At 43.8% G+C, this 20626-nt stretch overlaps 1 protein-coding gene across 1 annotated transcript in view; it reads left to right on the top strand.

The window, feature by feature from the left end:
- DYRK1A (dual specificity tyrosine phosphorylation regulated kinase 1A) overlaps nt 1-13823 on the top strand; it is a 100643-nt gene extending 86820 nt beyond the window's left edge. Inside the window, exons 3-12 of the mRNA XM_069760753.1 lie at nt 3958-4157; nt 4897-4989; nt 5141-5329; nt 5617-5764; nt 6883-7169; nt 7265-7411; nt 8072-8212; nt 9412-9718; nt 12207-12331; nt 12656-13823. Coding sequence (XP_069616854.1) covers nt 3958-4157; nt 4897-4989; nt 5141-5329; nt 5617-5764; nt 6883-7169; nt 7265-7411; nt 8072-8212; nt 9412-9718; nt 12207-12331; nt 12656-13276 — 2258 coding nt within the window. The 3' untranslated portion in view covers nt 13277-13823. The remainder of the gene's footprint in view (nt 1-3957; nt 4158-4896; nt 4990-5140; nt 5330-5616; nt 5765-6882; nt 7170-7264; nt 7412-8071; nt 8213-9411; nt 9719-12206; nt 12332-12655) is intronic.
- The last annotated feature ends 6803 nt before the right edge of the window (nt 13824-20626 follow it).

The following is a 20626-nucleotide window of genomic DNA, read 5'->3' as shown; positions in this document are numbered from 1 at the left end:
GCAACTTGTTGCATTTTCTTGCGTCCGACGCTAGCGTCAAAAACGACGCACATGTCGGAAAACGCAACGCGAAAAACGCATGCGTCCCCCATGTTAAACATAGGGGCGCATGACGCGTGCGTCGCCGCTGCGTTTCCCGACGCTGCGTCGGGAAACGCTAATGTGAACGTAGCCTAAGAGTGAGTAATAACAAACTTCCCAAACCAGCCACCTATAAGCTCTAATTGTATGTGGGTTATATCCCTATATAAACTGGTGATTAATAGTGAAAAATGGCGGGCTTGGGATTCATGCCATACACTTTTATTTTCAGCCGACTGCTGCACAGAAATACTGTCAGTTATTTCATATTTGTCAGTCAATAATAACAAACGATCATCTATATATATAATTGTCTAAGGGTCACTTCCGTCTGTCTGTCCTTTTGTCACGGTTATTCGTTCACTGATTGGTCTCGGCAGCTGCCTGTCATGGCTGCCGCGACCAATCAGCAACGGGCACAGTCCGATTAGTCCCTCCCCTACTCCCCTGCACTCACTGCCGGCGCCCGCTCCGTAATCCCCTCCACTCACCGGTCATGTGACCGTGACGTCATCATAGGTCCTGCTCACACCAGCCCTGGGACCAGAAGCTGCCGCTTGCAATGGAGGGGTCCCGGGAGCGTGGCGAGGAGCTGCAAAGGCGGCGGATGGTGAGTATAGCAGGACTTCAGCGGGCCTTCGGAAGGTGAGTATATGTTTATTTTTTTAAGTCTCTATACTACGTGGCTCTGTGCTGGGCAATATACTATGTGGCTCTGCTATATACTATGTGGCTGGGCAATATACTACGTGGCTCTGCTATATACTATGTGGCTGGGCAATATACTACGTGGCTCTGCTATATACTATGTGGCTGGGCAATATACTACGTGGCTCTGCTATATACTATGTGGCTGGGCAATATACTACGTGACTGGGCAATATACTACGTGGCTGGGCAACATACTACGTGGCTGGGCAACATACTACGTGGCTGGGCAACATACTACGTGGCTGGGCAACATACTACGTGGCTGGGCAACATACTACGTGGCTGGGCAACATACTACGTGGCTGGGCAACATACTAAGTGGCTGGGCAATATACTACGTGGCTGGGCAATATACTACGCGGACATGCATATTCTAGAATACCCGATGCGTTAGAATCGGGCCACCATCTAGTATTGTATATTTTACTTTACCCTTTTGCATGGCTTTGTCTTTTCCCTTGCCCTGCCGCCTCTTTTTCCCTTGCCCTGCCACCTCTTTTTCCCTTGCCCTGCAGCATCTTTTTTCCCCCTTGGCCCTGCAGCATCTTCCCCCCCTCCCCCTGGCCCTGCAGTGTCTTTTTCCCCCCTGGCCCCGCAGTGTCTTTTTCCCCCCTGGCCCCGCAGCGTCTTTTTCCCCCCTGGCCCCGCAGCGTCTTTTTCCCTCCTGGCCCCGCAGCGTCTTTTTCCCCCCTGGCCCCGCAGCGTCTTTCCCCCCCCCCTGGCCCCGCAGCGTCTTTTTCCCCCCTGGCCCCGCAGCGTCTTTTTCTCCCCTGGCCCCGCAGCGTCTTTTTCCCCCCTGGCCCCGCAGCGTCTTTTTCCCCCCTGGCCCTGCAGCGTCTTTTTCCCCCCTGGCCCCGCAGCGTCTTTTTCCCCCCTGGCCCCGCAGCGTCTTTTTCCCCCCTGGCCCTGCAGCGTCTTTCCCCCCTGGCCCTGCAGCGTCTTTCTCCCCTGGCCCTGCAGCGTCTTTCCCCCCTGGCCCTGCAGCGTCTTTCCCCCCTGGCCCTGCAGCGTCTTTCCCCCCTGGCCCTGCAGCTTCTTTCCCCCCTGGCCCTGCAGCGTCTTTCCCCCCTGGCCCTGCAGCGTCTTTCCCCCCTGGCCCTGCAGCGTCTTTCCCCCCTGGCCCCGCAGCGTCTTTTTCCCCCCTGGCCCCGCAGCGTCTTTTTCCCCCCTGGCCCCGCAGCGTCTTTTTCCCCCCTGGCCCTGCAGCGTCTTTCCCCCCTGGCCCTGCAGCGTCTTTCTCCCCTGGCCCTGCAGCGTCTTTCTCCCCTGGCCCTGCAGCGTCTTTCCCCCCTGGCCCTGCAGCGTCTTTCCCCCCTGGCCCTGCAGCGTCTTTCCCCCCTGGCCCTGCAGCGTCTTTCCCCCCTGGCCCTGCAGCGTCTTTTTCCCCCCTGGCCCCGCAGCGTCTTTTTCCCCCCTGGCCCCGCAGCGTCTTTTTCCCCCCTGGCCCCGCAGCGTCTTTTTCCCCCCTGGCCCCGCAGCGTCTTTTTCCCCCCTGGCCCCGCAGCGTCTTTTTCCCCCCTGGCCCCGCAGCGTCTTTTTCCCCCCTGGCCCTGCAGCGTCTTTCCCCCCTGGCCCTGCAGCGTCTTTCTCCCCTGGCCCTGCAGCGTCTTTCCCCCCTGGCCCTGCAGCGTCTTTCCCCCCTGGCCCTGCAGCGTCTTTCCCCCCTGGCCCTGCAGCGTCTTTCCCCCCTGGCCCTGCAGCGTCTTTCCCCCCTGGCCCTGCAGCGTCTTTCCCCCCTGGCCCTGCAGCGTCTTTCCCCCCTGGCCCCGCAGCGTCTTTTTCCCCCCTGGCCCCGCAGCGTCTTTTTCCCCCCTGGCCCCGCAGCGTCTTTTTCCCCCCTGGCCCTGCAGCGTCTTTCCCCCCTGGCCCTGCAGCGTCTTTCTCCCCTGGCCCTGCAGCGTCTTTCCCCCCTGGCCCTGCAGCGTCTTTCCCCCCTGGCCCTGCAGTGTCTTTCCCCCCTGGCCCCGCAGCGTCTTTCCCCCCTGGCCCTGCAGCGTCTTTCTCCCCTGGCCCTGCAGCGTCTTTCCCCCCTGGCCCTGCAGCGTCTTTCCCCCCTGGCCCCGCAGCGTCTTTCCCCCCTGGCCCCGCAGCGTCTTTCCCCCCTGGCCCCGCAGCGTCTTTCCCCCCTGGCCCTGCAGCGTCTTTCCCCTCGCCCCCTTCACCTCACTGGGTAGAATGAGCCTGAATGTGGCTGAAATCCACTTGTTCTCTTCTCCACTTCTCTTCATTTCTCCAGTCCTCACTTTCTAGGAGGATCTCGCAGACTTCAGTAACCTTCTCACACAGACGTGCTCTGTAACAGAAATGTGCCTGGGCCATGGAAGCCCCGGATGCCTCTGGTCACATCCGCCTGAACCACACCTCATCTGCTGTGTTCCCACTTCTGTTTTCTCCTTTTCCCCCTTTCCTTCACTATCTGTGTGTGAAATCCTTTAGAATAAAACCTGATAAAGCGTGAATGTTCCCAGGAGATGCCTTATAGAAGCCTACCTGTTAGGGCTGGTGAGGCCGCAGTCGCTGAAGCCTGTGTCGCAGGTCTCCCGGACGCCCCGCCATGATTTCCCCACAAACTTCTGCTTGCATTTCAATAAGATAGCGAAATTGGGACTAATGGGCAATGATTATTAGTCCTATGTACCAAGTATATGACAGACTGACAAACAAGCAGAACTCTGCTCTAATGTTTTCAGATTAAGAAATAGAAGCAGAGATCAGATGTTTTTTTTGTCATCTGTTTTGACAGATTTTCTGCTTTGATTGTCATAAAGCCATAAAGAAAAATCTAATGATTCAAATATTATACTAGTCTTATATAGAGCCATATCCTGTTCCTTGTGCCATAGCCGTTAGTGTGTAGCCACTTACCTGGGATCTTGAGTCCTTTAATAAATGATCACTTGTCGCCATGGCCACAATATGAGGCTTTATGTAGTTGCCTCAGATGTGGGGTTTATATACATTGTCCTGAAGCGCCATCTAGTGTCTGTTTGGTAAACTACAGTCCAATCGGAGCTTTATACAACTTTTACCTAAAATATCAGGGCTCAATTCTTCCCATGTAATTGATGTAATTCACGTCTGTATAAAGTGAAGTGTTTTCCTAATGCAATGTTAAGCACTTTTTATAGAAAATGTAATTTACTTATATATATATTTTTTTTCCAGGAGGAGAGACTTCAGCATGCAAACCGTCATCTGTCCGGCTTGCACCCTCATTTTCATTCCATGCTGCGGGTCTACAGATGGCTGGACAAATGCCGCACTCCCATCAGCAGTACAGCGACCGGCGTCAGCAGAACCTAAATGACCAACAAGTATCTGCCTTATCTTACAATGACCAGAGTCAGCAGCCGTTGGCTAACCAGGTGGGAAGGTTTTACACCTGGAGAATACTTGCTATACGTAGAACAAGGTCTCGCCTTCCTCTTTCTGCTGCATCAACTTTATCTAACATGCAATGGACGTCACTCCATTACTTTATGGCTCGGCGGTCGTCACCATTGCTTTGCAGTTCTGGGGTCTTGGATTTGTTTTCCATCTTGCGTTTCAGGAGCTCACCACTCTCCTGGCTGCCTGCTTGCTGGGCGGTTGGTGAGCTCCTGAGGAATGGCAGTTTGGGTTGGCGCATGACCGAGCTGCTAGTCCAAGCTGTGCACTGTTGCAAGCAGAGGCAGCTTTGTCTTTTGAGGAGCATCAAAGGACTGGAGCTGGCCCGATCCGAGGATCTTAAGATGAGCTTTTGAAGCTTGTTAATGCTGTGCTCTTTGCCTAAGAAACATCGGCCACCACTGATATGCTGCAGAAGTGGCCGGTATCCGTGGCAACAAGCTGTAAATAAAATTACAAATCCCTCCATTACTGAGAACAGAGGATTTTTAATAACTATATTGCAAAGTACTTGTTCTTTCAAGCACTTTGCAAATTGTCCCAGTTAAAGAGATGAAACAACCACTTTAATTTTACTATGAAGAAGGAAGCCGGGCCTATGTCGGCTCTGGCAGCGGATGGCAGGTCCAGTATGTCGTATATCTTTCCGGTTTTTTTTTGTGTCTCCGTACGCCTTTAAAGAAACTAATATCGTGCCTCCTTTTTGTCTTTCTGCAGCGGCGGATGCCCCAAAACTTTCGTGATCCAACTACAGCACCATTGAGGAAACTGTCAGTTGACTTGATCAAAACTTACAAACATATTAATGAGGTGAGAACAGCAGAAGCGCGGAAGGTATCATCCAGGCCGTGTCCACCTTCACAAACCATCTCCTACTCTTTATCCATAGATAAATGGTGCAGCTTTGCAGTACGATTTCATTAACGTTTTCTTTCTGTGCATTTTTTTTCTTTTTCTCTAGGTCTACTATGCAAAAAAGAAGCGGCGGCATCAACAAGGACAAGCCGATGACTCCAGTCACAAGAAGGAAAGAAAGGTTTACAACGACGGCTATGACGACGACAACTACGACTACATCGTCAAAAACGGCGAGAAGTGGATGGATCGCTACGAAATAGACTCTCTGATTGGAAAAGGTTCCTTTGGCCAAGTAAGGATGCGGAGACACCACAGGATCGAAATCTACTGATTGCTGCAGTTCTTGATGTTACTGGGAATTTGTGGTTTCTGCTAATAAAGTTCATTGTGCAATGAAGTCTATTGAAAGCCATTGCAAAGAAGTTCTCACCTTTCCCCAGGATTGATCGATGGGGGTCCGACTGCTGGGGCCCTCACTGGTCGGCAGAATGCCCTGCAGAAAAGCAGGGGCCACAGAAATGTGCGCTCGTCTGTCGAGAGTGGATGGGGACCACACACTAATACTGTTCTTCTTTCTAGGTTGTGAAGGCGTACGACCGCGTGGAGCAGGAGTGGGTGGCTATTAAAATCATAAAGAACAAGAAAGCTTTCCTAAATCAAGCCCAGATCGAAGTCCGACTTCTCGAGCTGATGAACAAACATGACACGGAGATGAAATACTACATAGGTAAAGCTGGCTTCATTTTCTACTCTCTGATCATCCCATAGGCCAAAATGTACAGGACGCGGCCCCCAAGGGGGTTGACATCTGTGCTTTGGTAGCTGCTGACTGATTTCACAGCTCAAGATGAAAGATCGGCACAGATACTTATGCTATTAGGAATCGGCAGCATTTAACACTCGCCAGCGGGGGAGCTTGTCATTCCACATGCCCATTCCCCTACTTAACGTTATCGCTGGGCGCCAATGGGTTGCCATGCTAGCCGGGGTCTACTGAAGACCCCCTTGCTTGTCATGACAGTACTCCTGTGAAAGCCAGCGCTTAGCTGAGGTTCATAGGAGATCGTGATTTTCACCACACATAGCAGGGCTGATGCGCTGCTGTATACAGCACAAGCGATCGATCGCGGCTTCAGGTCTCCTAAGGTGACCAACAAATACAGTAACAACTTAGAGGAATTTTTTTCATTTTTTTTTTTTTTTATTAAAAAAAAAAAAACACATTTAAATCACCCCCTTTTGTCCCATTAAAAAATAAAACAATTAACAAAAAATACAAAATGTAGGTGTGATCGGAAATGTCCAATTTATAAAAATATAAACTAAATTTGATTTAACATTGTAATATAAAGAAGAAAAATCAAAACACTAGTTAGTTTTTTATTTGTCAATAAATGCAATAAGAGGCGATCAAAACGTATCTACCCCAAAATGATATCCTTAAAAAACCCCGCACTAAATCCTGAAAAATGAATGTTACTGAAGAATCATATTGCCGCATCAGATTTACCATATAGTGAACATTGTAAATAAAAACAAAAAATTGCGTATTCGCTTTTCTTGCTATTTTGCCGCACAATAGAAGGAGAAAGCTGTCGGCATCGAGAGCCGCGGGTGATTGGTGCTTTTATGAAAATGAATGAATATTGCAGAGTAGACACCATGTTACCAAAATCGGGGTCACTACTTGACGCAACCTTCAGTTCAAGCAGTAGAAACCTAGCGAGAGGAATTTTTTTTTAACGAAAACCTGTTGCTTCTATGAAGATTACACATCTCCGTAGGAAAGAAACCCGGCAGGATCTATATGAACCTTGTCTTTTGTTCTCTGCCTTCTTCTTCCAGTGCATTTAAAGCGACATTTTATGTTCCGAAACCACCTCTGCCTCGTGTTCGAAATGCTCTCCTACAACCTCTACGACTTATTACGGAACACCAACTTCCGGGGCGTTTCTCTGAACCTGACACGGAAGTTTGCACAGCAGATGTGCACTGCACTACTATTCCTGGCTACTCCTGAACTTAGTATCATTCACTGTGACCTAAAGCCTGAAAACATCCTGCTCTGCAATCCCAAGCGGAGCGCCATTAAGATTGTCGACTTTGGAAGCTCGTGCCAGCTAGGGCAGAGGGTAAGCCCTATTAAAGAAAAAAAAATGTCTAATGCTTCTGGTCAAGCCAGTTGGGATTTATTTAAGTTTAATATTTTCTCTTTTTTTGCCCGCAGATATACCAATATATTCAGTCTCGTTTTTACCGGTCTCCAGAGGTTTTACTGGGAATGCCTTATGACCTTGCGATTGACATGTGGTCCCTTGGTTGCATTTTAGTCGAAATGCATACCGGAGAGCCCCTCTTCAGCGGAGCCAACGAAGTAAGAAAAATAAAAAATTATTAAATTTTACAGTGAAGTTTAGGGGCAAAAACCCCCCTACTTTATGGCTTATTAGAACCTGATGCAAACGGATTATATATATATATCTATAGATATATATATAGATATCTATATATATATATATATATATATCTATATCTATATATATATCTATATATATATATATATATCTATATATATATATATATATATCTATATATATATATCTATATCTATATATATATATCTATATATATATATCTATATATATATCTATATCTATATATATATATATCTATATATATATATATCTATCTATCTATATATATATATCTATCTATCTATATATATATATCTATCTATATATATATATCTATATATATATCTATATATATATATATATATATCTATATATATATATCTATATATATATATCTATATCTATATATATATATATCTATATATATATATATCTATCTATATATATATATCTATCTATCTATATATATATATCTATATATATATATATATATCTATATATATATATATATATAGATATATATATATATCTATATCTATATATCTATATATATATATATATATATATATATTTATTTTTTCTTTACCAATTTGCATTGAAATTTGTTTTTCTGTCAATAGGTCGACCAGATGAATAAAATTGTGGAAGTTTTAGGAATACCAACTGTTCACATCCTTGACCAAGCACCAAAAGCCAGAAAGTTCTTTGAGAAGTTGCCCGACGGCACTTGGAACTTAAAGAAGACCAAAGACGGAAAAAAGGTACCGTGTATACTCATGTATATGCCGAGTTTTTCAGCACATTTCATCCCCCCCCTCGACTTATACACGAGTCATTGTCCCAGAAAGACGGCGGGGAGGGGGAGTAGCGGGTCACAGGAGGCAGGAGCCGGCGGCTGTGACTAAAGCCTGTGCCTGCTGCTACAGGGAAATGAATATTCACTGTGCTAGCAATGAATATTAATTTCTCTTATAGCGCACACAATTACAGCCGCTAGCTTCCAGCACATATTCTACTTACCTTCCCTGTGCACCCTCCCTGCATAAAGTTCTAGTGCCAGCAGAACTTCCCACATGTCCCCGGTCATTAAGGTAATGAGTATTCACCTCTCTCCACTCCCATAGCTGTGGAGTGAATATTCATTACTTTAATGAGCGGGGACAAATGATCGCTCAGCCGGAAGAACTGGTGGCGCTGGAACGAGATGCAGCGAGGGCACGCAGGGAAGGTAAGTAGGATGTGTTGTTTTTTTTTTTTTTATTGGAAACATGCATACAAGGATATGGGATAAGGAGCCATGCATATGGGGATGAGGAGCCATTCATACCAGGATAGGGATGTGTAGCCATTCATACCACGATAGGGATGAGGAGCCATGCGTACCAGGATAGGGATGAGGAGCCATGCGTACCAGGATAGGGATGAGGAGCCATGCGTACCAGGATAGGGATGAGGAGCCATGCATACAAGGATGGGGAGCCATGCATACCAGGATAGGGATGAGGAGCCATGCATACCAGGATAGGGATGAGGAGCCATGCATACCAGGATAGGGATGAGGAGCCATGCGTACCAGGATAGGGATGAGGAGCCATGCATACTAGGATAGGGATGAGGAGCCATGCATACAAGGATGGGGAGCCATGCATACCAGGATAGGGATGAGGAGCCATGCATACCAGGATAGGGATGAGGAGCCATGCATACAAGGACGGGGAGCCATGCATACCAGGATAGGGATGAGGGGACAATTCATACCTGGCTTATACTCGAGTTAATACGTCTTCCCCGTTTTTCGTGGCATAATTAGGTGCCTCGGCTTATACTCGGGTCGACTTCTACACGAGTATATACGGTGATATATAGTGTTTTTTGACTTGTGATTTGGAACTGCTGGCGACTCTGATAATACTGTCCTGGAATGAGGGAGATCAGTGTTGCTTATTATTTCCCTCCGCAGGAATACAAACCACCAGGAACCCGGAAACTTCATATTATTCTTGGAGTGGAAACTGGAGGCCCGGGCGGTCGACGTGGCGGGGAATCGGGTCACACTGTAGCGGACTACTTGAAGTTTAAAGACCTCATTTTAAGGATGCTAGATTATGATCCTAAGACACGGATTCAACCATACTATGCTCTGCAACATAGTTTCTTTAAGAAGACTGCTGACGAAGGTACAAACACAAGTAATAGTGTATCTACGAGTCCAGCGATGGAACAGTCCCAGTCGTCAGGAACCACCTCAAGCACGTCGTCTAGCTCAGGTAACTCACCTGGTGGTTCATGGATGGGCTGCGTAATATCGGATGAAACTCAAATATTGCACATAAGTTCCTGGTGGAATATTTGGAAAGGGGGGGTGCGTGCAGATGTTTGTTTAGATTTTTTTTTTTGTTATTTATATGCATGTATTTTTGGATAAAAAAATTTTTTAGCATTTCAGTTTCAGAAAAAAAATGTGGTTTGGTTTCCCTAGTTGCAGAATGAGTTAACTGAGAATTCATCAGCGAGCTGAGATGTAGAATTTACAACTCATACAAACTTTTCACAAATCAACTTGATAGGAGCTTAAATAAAAAATGAGGCTTCCTCACGAATTCTCATTTAACTCACTCAAATAATGAAACATGATTGGAAAAGAGAAATTTAGGCCAGTATAAATATGTTTAAGTCTAAAGAAAAAAAAAACAAAAAAAACAAAATATCAGTATTGTTTAATGGGGTTGTACAACAACAAAGCAAAATAATAAATTGGTCAGCGGCAGGGACGGCTTTAAAATCAGAATAATATCAGGTATATTTAGATCATTTAATGTTTTTAGATCCAGAGGCAGGAAGTAATGGTCTCACTTCACCACTGAGGCCTATGATTGGCTGCAGCAGTCAGGTGACTTGAATGGAATATTATCTGAGGCACATGTCAGGCATGTTTTGCAACTGGATTCGGGTCCATACAAGTAATTGCAGTTATTCTTGTAGAATGCACATGGATTTCTGCCAGCCCAATTTACATAGGATAGACTGTGACGGATACGGCAGAGCCTCTGTGTGTCCACTGTGACGGATACGGCAGAGCCTCTGTGTGTCCTATGTGACGGATACGGCAGAGCCTCTGTGTGTCCTATGTGACGGATACGGCAGAGCCTCTGTGTGTCCTATGTGACGGATACGGCAGAGCCTCTGTGTGTCCTATGTGACGGATACGGCAGAGCCTCTGTGTGTCCTATGTGACGGATACGGCAGAGCCTCTGTGTGTCCTATGTGACGGATACGGCAGAGCCTCGGTGTGTCCTATGTGACGGATACGGCAGAGCCTCTGTGTGTCCTATGTGACGGATACGGCAGAGCCTCGGTGTGTCCTATGTGACGGATACGACAGAGCCTCGGTGTGTCCTATGTGACGGATACGGCAGAGCCTCGGTGTGTCCTATGTGACGGATACGGCAGAGCCTCGGTGTGTCCTATGTGACGGATACGGCAGAGCCTCGGTGTGTCCTATGTGACGGATACGGCAGAGCCTCGGTGTGTCCTATGTGACGGATACGGCAGAGCCTCGGTGTGTCCTATGAGACGGATATGGCAGATTTTTCGGCATATCCTATGCTATGGATATGACCGAGACTTAGTGTGCCCTACACGATGGATATGGCAGAGCAGGGCCTCAGTGTATCTTATGTGAACAGCGTCAGTGTGTCTCACCTGCTGGTGATAGGTTTCTTCCTGTCATCTTATACAAGCAGAAGGCAGGGGGAATGGCATGAAGCATCACATGGTGTACACTGGAGATTCTGCACATAGTTCTAAAGGGGTGAGGAGAGTTTTATTACTGGAGCTAATCATTTTATCACGCTAAATATGATTTCTGCCTTACATGAGACTTTCAGGTAAGAGGGGAGGAGCCTGAGAGCTGCCAGGAGGGATTTGATAGTTGATGTAATCCTGTAGTTCACAGGAAGTCAGAGAATGACTTCCTGTCTATACATGAGAGCATGTCCAATACTGATAGTCAGACTGGAGATCACATGACATAGTTGTCTATAATGAGGGGGTGAAAAATATGGATGTATCCAAGGTGGGAGAAAGCAAAGTACAGAGCTGAATATTGCTGGAAAAGCCGCCATTAGATTACTATTATATTGGGGTGCTGCATTATTCTGTCAGCAGGCTTATGAGAGCAACATGATGTAGAGGCAGAGACCCTGATTCCAGCGATGTATCACTTACTGGTCTGCCTGGTGCTGTTTTTTTCTGCTGTCAATAATAATAATAATAATAATCTAATAATCTTTATATAGCGCCAACATATTCCATAGCGCTGTACAGCTTAAATGATCAAAATGTGCGCTGTATAATCCCGCCCACACCCCTGTTTGGCTGATTCCTGTGTACACTGTCTTCAAGCTGCCAATCAGTGGTGGGGGTGTGGTTACAGATTAGCTGGACCGCCTGGCACATTGCACCTAGTCCTGTAGTGATAATCTCCTGCTGATAAAACACTGTTTATATTGAAATCACAGAACAAAGTCCAGAACAAAACAGAACAAAGTCCAGTAAGTGAAGCATCACAGGAATTGGCCTCTCTCTGCCCATACATCAAGGTGCCCTCAGATTAAATAGGAAAAATCTGCTGACAGAGTCCCTTTAAATGCAGGGGTTCTTGACTTTAATGGTGTCATTCCACCAGGCAGTGAGTCAGTACAACTCCTTGTTTCCTCTGCTCAATCTGCAATATCCCATTTTTTTTGTCTTTAGGTGGCTCTTCTGGGACAAGTAACAGTGGACGAGCGAGGTCTGACCCGACTCATCAGCACAGACATAGCGGAGGGCATTTTACTGCTGCTGTACAAGCTATGGATTGTGAGACTCACAGTCCTCAGGTAAGCGGCCGTCACATGCCAGCAGGGGAATGTCAAATTATTGGGGAACCCACCTGTAAGGAAAACGAGGGTCCCAACAGCAGCCACGGACCTCTCTCTAATGAAGTCCTATAGAAAGAGGTAGAAAAAAAGATGAAAAAGCACAAATATACGCTAGATGTTTTTGTATTGGAAGTACATAAGGAGCTGGTAGCGCTGCTCTCTGGAGCACTATATGGCGATATAACCTCTGCTTATACTTTAGACAGGACCAGTTCCCAAATTCTCCACCCTCCAGGTTTGACATTTGACTTTCTCGACTTATAATTTAACCTCTCGTTTCAGGTTCGACAACCGTTTCCTCCACCGGTGGGTTGGACTGTCACTGAAGCCCCCACACAAGTTACCTTTGAAACCCACCCAGTCCAAGAAACCACATTTCATGTCCCCCCTTCACAGCAAAATGTACCGCATCATCACGGGAATAGTGCTCATCACCACCATCATCATCACCACCACCACCACCACGGACAGCAATCATTAGGTAGCCGGACGAGGTCCAGGATCTACAACTCTCCTTCTAATAGCTCCTCCACCCAAGATTCAATGGAAGTTGGGCACAGCCACCACTCCATGACCTCTTTGTCTTCCTCAAATACTTCTTCCTCAACATCTTCCTCGTCTACTGGCAACCAAGGCAATCAGGCCTACCAAAACCGCCCCATGGCTGCTAATACCTTGGACTTCGGACAGAATGGAACTATGGATGTTAACTTAACAACAGTCTATTCAAATCCTCGCCAAGAGACTGGCATCGCGAGCCATCCGCCGTACCAATATTCTGCGAATACGGGCCCTGCCCACTATGTAACTGAGGGACATCTGACCATGAGGCAAGGAATCGATAGAGAAGAGTCTCCCATGACAGGAGTTTGTGTTCAGCAAAGTCCTGTGGCTAGCTCGTGACTAAATTAAATTTAGGTTTGTTTCTTGTGTGTTTTGGCTTTTTTTTTTTTTTTTTTTCTATTATGACGTGGTGTCTTTTTTTTTTCTTTTTTTTCTTTTTAAGTTTGTTTTTGCGTTTTTTTTTTCCAAAAAAACAAAACAAAAACAAAAGGTAAAAAAAAAAAAAACAAAGTGCAAAAGCTGCTTTAATCAGAAGGAGATAAACACACTTAACCGCTACAACAGGGAAAAGCTGACTATATTTTTTTAAACTTGAAACGATTGCAAAGGGACAATGAAGTCGAGTCAACTTTTTTTTTTTTTTTAATTATATTTACCTTTTTTTTTTTTTTTTTTTTTGCCGGTTTTCGCCTTTTTTTTTTTTTTTTTATTTAATTTTTTTTGTTTTGCTTCTATCCTTCCCCACCCACTTAACTCTGTACACTTATTGCAATTATTTTATAAAAGCTATATATGTATTTGTACATATATATTTGTATATTTTAACCATAGTAAGTTATACTAAACATAGTCAGTTGCCAACATGATTAAAAATTTTTTTTTTTTTTAATAAAAAGTAAATGCTACCACCCACATCCCCCTCCCCAGACCCTTTTTTTTATTTATTTATTTATTTTTTACTTTCGTCCTTTCAAGGGCATTTTTTTAATAGGAAAAACGGTCACAGGCAAGATACGAAATGAAAGGGCCTTCAGGATCTACAGGGAGGGTTCTGCGTTGCACCTAAAATTCAACAGTGAAAAATTAGGAAGCGGAAAGCAGCTATTTAATAGGAATGTGTGGGTGTGACCAGAAGATTAGTCAGCTAAAAATATATATATTTTTTTTTAGATTTATTTTATTTATTTAATTTTTTTAATTGTCAGTCCAGAGGTTGATGGTCTAAGCGTTTGAGGATAGACTTTGGCCTTACGGAATTGGACAAAGAGCCTACCTTTTCAGATGCAACCTCCTTTTGGACACATTTTTGCAAACACAGAATGGGATAAATTCAAGAGGCCTTTCTTTAAAAAATAAAAAAAAATATTAAAATTAAAAAATAAAAACTTGTGACCCAATAATTGAAAAGGTTTTTTGTTTTTTTTTTCTTCATTTTTTTTTTCTCCTCCAAGGTCACTATCCTTTTTTTGTCATACAGCTGACGTAGTGGTTGAAGGTCACAGATAATAGTGGTTTGCATTTGATGGAAATAGCTACACGTGTCTTTTTCCTGCTTTATTTTCTTCTCCACCCACCAACTTTTATTTTAGTTTTTTGTTTGTTTTTTTCAGCACTTGGTATCTCCACCATTGGTTCTGCACAAAGATGTCTTCTGTTCATCTTGAACGTTTTTATAAAAGAAAAAATACTTCAAAAAGAAAAAAAAATGCAGAATTTTATGTGACTGCTTATTTTTTTGCCTCACAATTATCCTGTGAATTTTACAAGAAAAAAAAAAAAAATTATTATTTTTTTTATATAATTTATTGTTACCAAAGCTGTTTTTATAGCACATAGATGTCTGTAACCAATAATGTAGCAGTATCGCACTTTGACGCAAGGTGTACATTTTTTTTTTTTTTTTTAACCCTTCGATGATTCTGGCTGTATTATAGCTTCAGCAAAACTGGAACTGTTGTCGAAAAAGAAAAAATAACTATTGGCAAAACTTTTTTTTATTTTGCAGTCATTTCTGTACCGAGCATTGAATGATCTTTGTATTTTTAGTGTTTCACCGCGAGATAGATAGATATGTCTATCTATATCGATATAGATAGATATATAGATATCTATATATCTAGACTGGGGTGTTACATTTTGCCCTTGCAATTGAGGTTTATGTGAAATTGAATTTTAATATTTTTTATTATGTATTTTTAAATTGTACATGGTTTTATTTCAGATCCATTGACTTCTTGTGTAAGAGCATAATCCTAGGTTTTGGGGTACCATACACTAACCATATCTTTGTGGGGGAGGTCCTACTGGGAGTTGGTTTCACAACATAGGCAAAATTTGGGTTATCCTTGGCTGCACCATTTGCCGCGCTATCCAGTAATATCGCCGCAATTGGTACAAAAACAACCGCTGAAGGAAAAAGGCCATAGCCAAAAATTCTGCAAAATTTAGCAGAAAAAATACGATTAGGAAGCTTCTTTAAAAGGGATCTGGTAGCCAATCCGACCCTTCAAACTGCTGAAAGCGCTATGTAGGTTACGGGAAGAGCAGCTAAGGTGTGTGGTCATGATCATTGCACCCTCTTGGCTTTGCGGGAGTGCAGTCCCTTTTTGTGCAGCGTAACAGCTGCAGCGGCCTTCTCAGTGGATGCTACAGCGGTAAAGGGAAAGGGTGTGCCAGAGTCCAGGCCCAGGGGACATAAAGGGACCACCGCCATATGCACTGTATGTGGCAGCACAGGTTTCCTATCTCTCCACCCCCGTCACCAGTATAGCGCCGTTCAGCGGTCTTCATGGGTCAAGATTTCTTGACAAATTTGCAAGTGGCATAACTAAAACTACGAAATGTACCATAAGGTTCAAGTTTTGACAAGTCCCGCAAGAGTCATTTTATGTACAGTTTTCACACACACACACACACACACATATATACACTCCTAAAAAAATAAAGGGAACACTAAAATCCCACATCCTAGGTATCACTGAATGAAATATTCCAGTTGTAAATCTTTATTCATTACATAGTGGAATGTGTTGAGAACAATAAAACCTAAAAATTATCACCGTAAATCACAACTAATATCCCACGGAGGTCTGGAGTTGGAATGATGCTCAAAATCAAAGTGGAAAATGAACTTACAGGTTGATCCAGCTTCAGTGGAAATGCCTCAAGACAAGGAAATGATGCTCAGTAGTGTGTGTGGCCTCCACGTGCCTGTATGATCTCCCTACAACGCCTGGGCATGCTCCTGATGAGGTGGCGGATGGTCTCCTGAGGGATCTCCTCCCAGACCTGGTCTAAAGCATCTGACAACTCCTGGACAGTCTGTGGTGCAATGTGACATTGGTGGATGGTGCGAGACATGATGTCCCAGATGTGTTCAATCGGATTCAGGTCTGCGGAACGGGCGGGCCAGTCCATAGCTTCAATACCTTCATCTTGCAGGAACTGCTGACACACTCCAGCCACATGAGGTCTGACATTGTCCTGCATTAGGAGAAACCCAGGGCCAACCGCACCAGCATATGGTCTGACAAGGGGTCTGAGGATCTCATCTCGGTACCTAAGGGCAGTCAGGCTACCTCTGGCGAGCACATGGAGGGCTGTGCGGCCCTCCAAAGAAATGCCACCCCGCACCATTACTGACCCATTGCCAATCCGGTCATGCTGGAGGATGTTGCAGGCAGCAGATCGCTCTCCACGGCATCTCCAGACTCTGTCACGTCTGTCACATGTGCTCAGTGTGAACCTGCTTTCATCTGTGAAGAGCACAGGGCGCCAGTGGCGAATTTGCCAATCCTGGTGTTCTGTGGCAAATGCCAAGCGTCCTGCACGGTGTTGGGCTGTGAGCTCAACCCCCATCTGTGGACATCGGGCACTCAGACCATCCTCATGGAGTCGGTTTCTAACCGTTTGTGCAGACATGCACATTTGTGGCCTGCTGGAGGTCATTTTGCAGGGCTCTGGCAGTTCCCCTGTTCCTCCTTGCGCAAAGGCTGAGGTAGCAGTCCTGCTGCTGGGTTGTTGCCCTCCTGTGGCCCCCTCCACGTCTTCTGGTGTACTGGCCTGTCTCCTGATAGTGTCTCCAGCCTCTGGACACTACGCTGACATACACAGCAAACCTTCTTGCCACAGCTCACATTGATGTGCCATCCTGGATGAGCTGTACTGCCTGAGCCACTTGTGTGAGTTGTAGAGTCCATCTCATGCTATCACGAGTGAGAAAGCACAACCAACATTCAAAAGTGACTAAAACATCAGCCAGAAAGCATTGATACTGAGATGTGGTCTGTGGTCCCCACCTGCAGAACCACTCCATTATTGAGCGTGTTTGATAATTGCCAATAATTTCCATCTGTTGTCTATTCCATTTGCACAACAGCATGTGAAATTGATTGTCAAACAGTGTTGCTTCCTAAGTGGACAGTTTGATTTTACAGAAATTTGATTTACTTGGAGTTATATTCTGTTGTTTAAGTGTTCCCTTTATTTTTTTGAGCAGTGTATAATATTTTAAACACATTTTATGGGGTCATTGACAATTCATACTTGGCGCAAGGTTAAACTTTTTAGGAAGCTGTAGACCGATTCACGAGGGCTTATTTCATCAGTGTGTTATGGGGGGGCAGACTATTCTGTATGTAGAAGTCTGTTCTCCCATAATATGAGGGCGCAGCAGCCCCCGTTACTGATCTTTATGTAAAACATTAGATCTCTTGGCTCCAGGTATTGAAAAGGTTGATTTCTTAAACGACTAAGTTAATAAAGTAATAGTGTCCACATTAGACCGCCATTCTTAGGGTCTATTCTATTCTGGGAAGAGAACAATCATTAATACGCTAGTCATGTCCCCATACAGCATTATGTTATCAGCAACACATGTCCTGTTTATACCTGGCTATTTGTTGACTATACACTTGTCAATTTTACGCTTTAGAAGTAGACGGAGACTTGTTTTCTTCGTGGGTTGGTTGATGGTTTGTTTTTTTTTTAATTTGTTAAAGGGAATCTGTCAGCATTATTTTTTTTCTGTATAATCTGAGAGCAACATGATGTAGAGGCTGATAACCCGATTCCAGCGATATGTTACTAGGCTGTGTTTTGCTGTCTCTGTACAATCAGTGTTTTATCAGCAGGAGATTATCACTACAGGACTAGATGCCTCCTTGTCCAGCCACGCCCCCACCACTGATACAGCACAGAAATCAGCCAATCAGTAGTGTGGGTGGGGTTATACACCGCTCAGCCTTCCGAACAGGGAAAACTGTGATTCTATCACAATTGCTGCACTCAGTAAGCTAAGTGATACATCGCTGGAATCGGGGTCTCTGCCCCTAAATCATGCTGCTGACTGTTATTGATTTTATTTATTTATTTTTTCCAGATTTTTTTTTTTTGGCTGCTTATTATCCATGCTGGAATAGTGTGATCCCATCTCCTCCCATAGTGGAGTGGGCATCAGATTTTCACCAACGTTGTCCAAAAGAATTCACAGAAATCAACCTTTTTCTATACAGTTTCCAAAAGATCTGAAGGGATCGGCACAGGCGATGGCCGCTAGTGTTCCCTCTTCACTTTTCTATAGAGAGAAGTCTGTACCCTATGAAAACTTTTTGCAATTTGCCCCTAACGAGAGTTCCAAGTCGAGCCCCCCAACTCTCTGACCCGGAGGTACAGTCCAGTTTTGTCTTGCTTTTTCTACACGGTTTGGTTACAGGACGTCTGTGCATTGTAAAGAAACAGCATGGGAAAAATTTAAAAAAATTATTAAAGAAAAAAAAAAGGTACCTACTATACCTGTGTTCAGATTGTACGATCTAGTCCGGACTTGCTGTGTATATTGTAACGTTAAAAGAAAAAAACAAAAAAAAAAAAACAAATCGCCCTTTGTATTATAGTCATGCAGTCTTATGTATGATAAACAGTTGAATAATTTCTGCTCAGACTCTTTACTTTTTGCTTTAATTTTTTATTTTTTTTGCTTTTAATTTATGAAAAATAGAGAATTTGAAATTTGCAGTTTTCTATGCAGTTCTTTCTTTTTCTGCAAGATTTTCTAGACTGTATCTGTAGCGACGCGATTTTATGAAATGGCATGATTTTTTAATTTTCTTTTTTTTTTTTTTTTCTTTCCCCCTGAATGATGTACAGTTTATTTATATTTTTTTTTTTTTCACAAATGGTAAAAAAAATGTATTGGGATTTTCACTACACACAAATTTTATTTTATTTTTTCCTGTCTTGTTTACCTACATGAAAAGATGCGCTCTGTCAGATTACTCACAAATGCCTTTAACTTCAGTTTCTCGGTGAAGGCCTCGATAGATTCTGATGGTCGTTGGGTGGGTCCGGTCCAGTCTTGGGGTGGGGAATAGAGAACGAGGCTTGGTTTGCCATGTGTTTTTTTTTTTGTTTGTTTTTTAACGCCTTACTGAAAGTTGACTTAGCATCGGTTTCACAAAAGTAGACTATTAGCGACATGACATACCCCCCCCCTTTTTTTTTTTTTGACGGAAAAAGAAAAACATAAAATCCTGAAATATATTTATATGAAGTAACAATATAGACGGCGTATATTTTGCTCATCAGAAATGAGATCTCTAAAATAAAAAAAAATATATTTCTTAGTTCATATATAAATATATATATATATAAATATATATTGAATGCCAAAGCCAGCTTTACTTCGATGTTACTGTATCGACCCATTTTTATTTATTTGTTTTTACAAAGTGGAAAAAAAAAAAAAAATTCCCTTACACATTTTCTTTAATTTTCAGGCATGTTAGAAACACTCACGACGAGAAGCCGCTGTTTATAGTTTTCTCATGTAATCCGACCGTAGCAAAAAGCTGAATATTGGCATATTTTGTAAGGAGGAAACGGGAGGGGGGTCGTTTTTCCCTGCAGAAAAAAAAAAATTCCATAACATTAAAAAAATAAATAAATAATATTTTAGATTTTAATCACCGGCTGCATTAAGAGTTCAGAACTTTTTTTTTGGAATGGAATTTTTTTTTTTAAGTTTATTTTATTTTATTTATTTTTTTTGGGGGGGGGGGAGGGGTGACTTTAAAAGGAAAAAAAAAATATATCAAGTTCCGACTTTGTAATCCTTGGAATGGGAATTGAGTGGCAATTAGTTTGCCTCCTGAAAGTGGCATATTTTTGTATTCTTTACTGTAGATTTAAGGATTACGTTCACCACAAAATGTATTTTGTCATACTCCCTTTTAATCTGTATATAAACGCAGCTTAATAAATAAGTGTACAGTTTATCCCTCAACTGTGTTTTCTTCACTACTCCTCGACCTCGCGGGGAAAGCGCTGGCACCTGGAAAGCAGAATGATGTCATTTTAATGCGACACGATCCCTCCCCAATCCCGCCCCCACAAAAGTGTGTAAATGTGGAAATATTTAAGAAAGGAAAATAAAAAAAAAATATTTTTGGGGGTGAATTTTTTTAATTTTGTTTTATTTTAGCAAAAATTAAATTGATATCACGTTGTCTTCCACCAAAAGCTGCGATTTAAAGCAGCCTGAGGAAGAGATGGCAGTGAGAAAAACACACCCGCATCCTGCATGGGTACAACACTGGTCATTGGCGCCCATTCTGAATGCTGGAGTAAAATGGGCACAATTACCCCCAATAAATTAGTATTACGTTCCATATTTACAGCCGGGGTTAGAGT

This window comes from Ranitomeya imitator, chromosome 3 (assembly GCF_032444005.1).
Source record: "Ranitomeya imitator isolate aRanImi1 chromosome 3, aRanImi1.pri, whole genome shotgun sequence".
Lineage (NCBI taxonomy): Eukaryota > Metazoa > Chordata > Amphibia > Anura > Dendrobatidae > Ranitomeya > Ranitomeya imitator.
The sequence above is the reverse complement of the archived record's forward strand: the minus strand, read 5'-3'. Positions and strand labels throughout refer to the sequence as shown.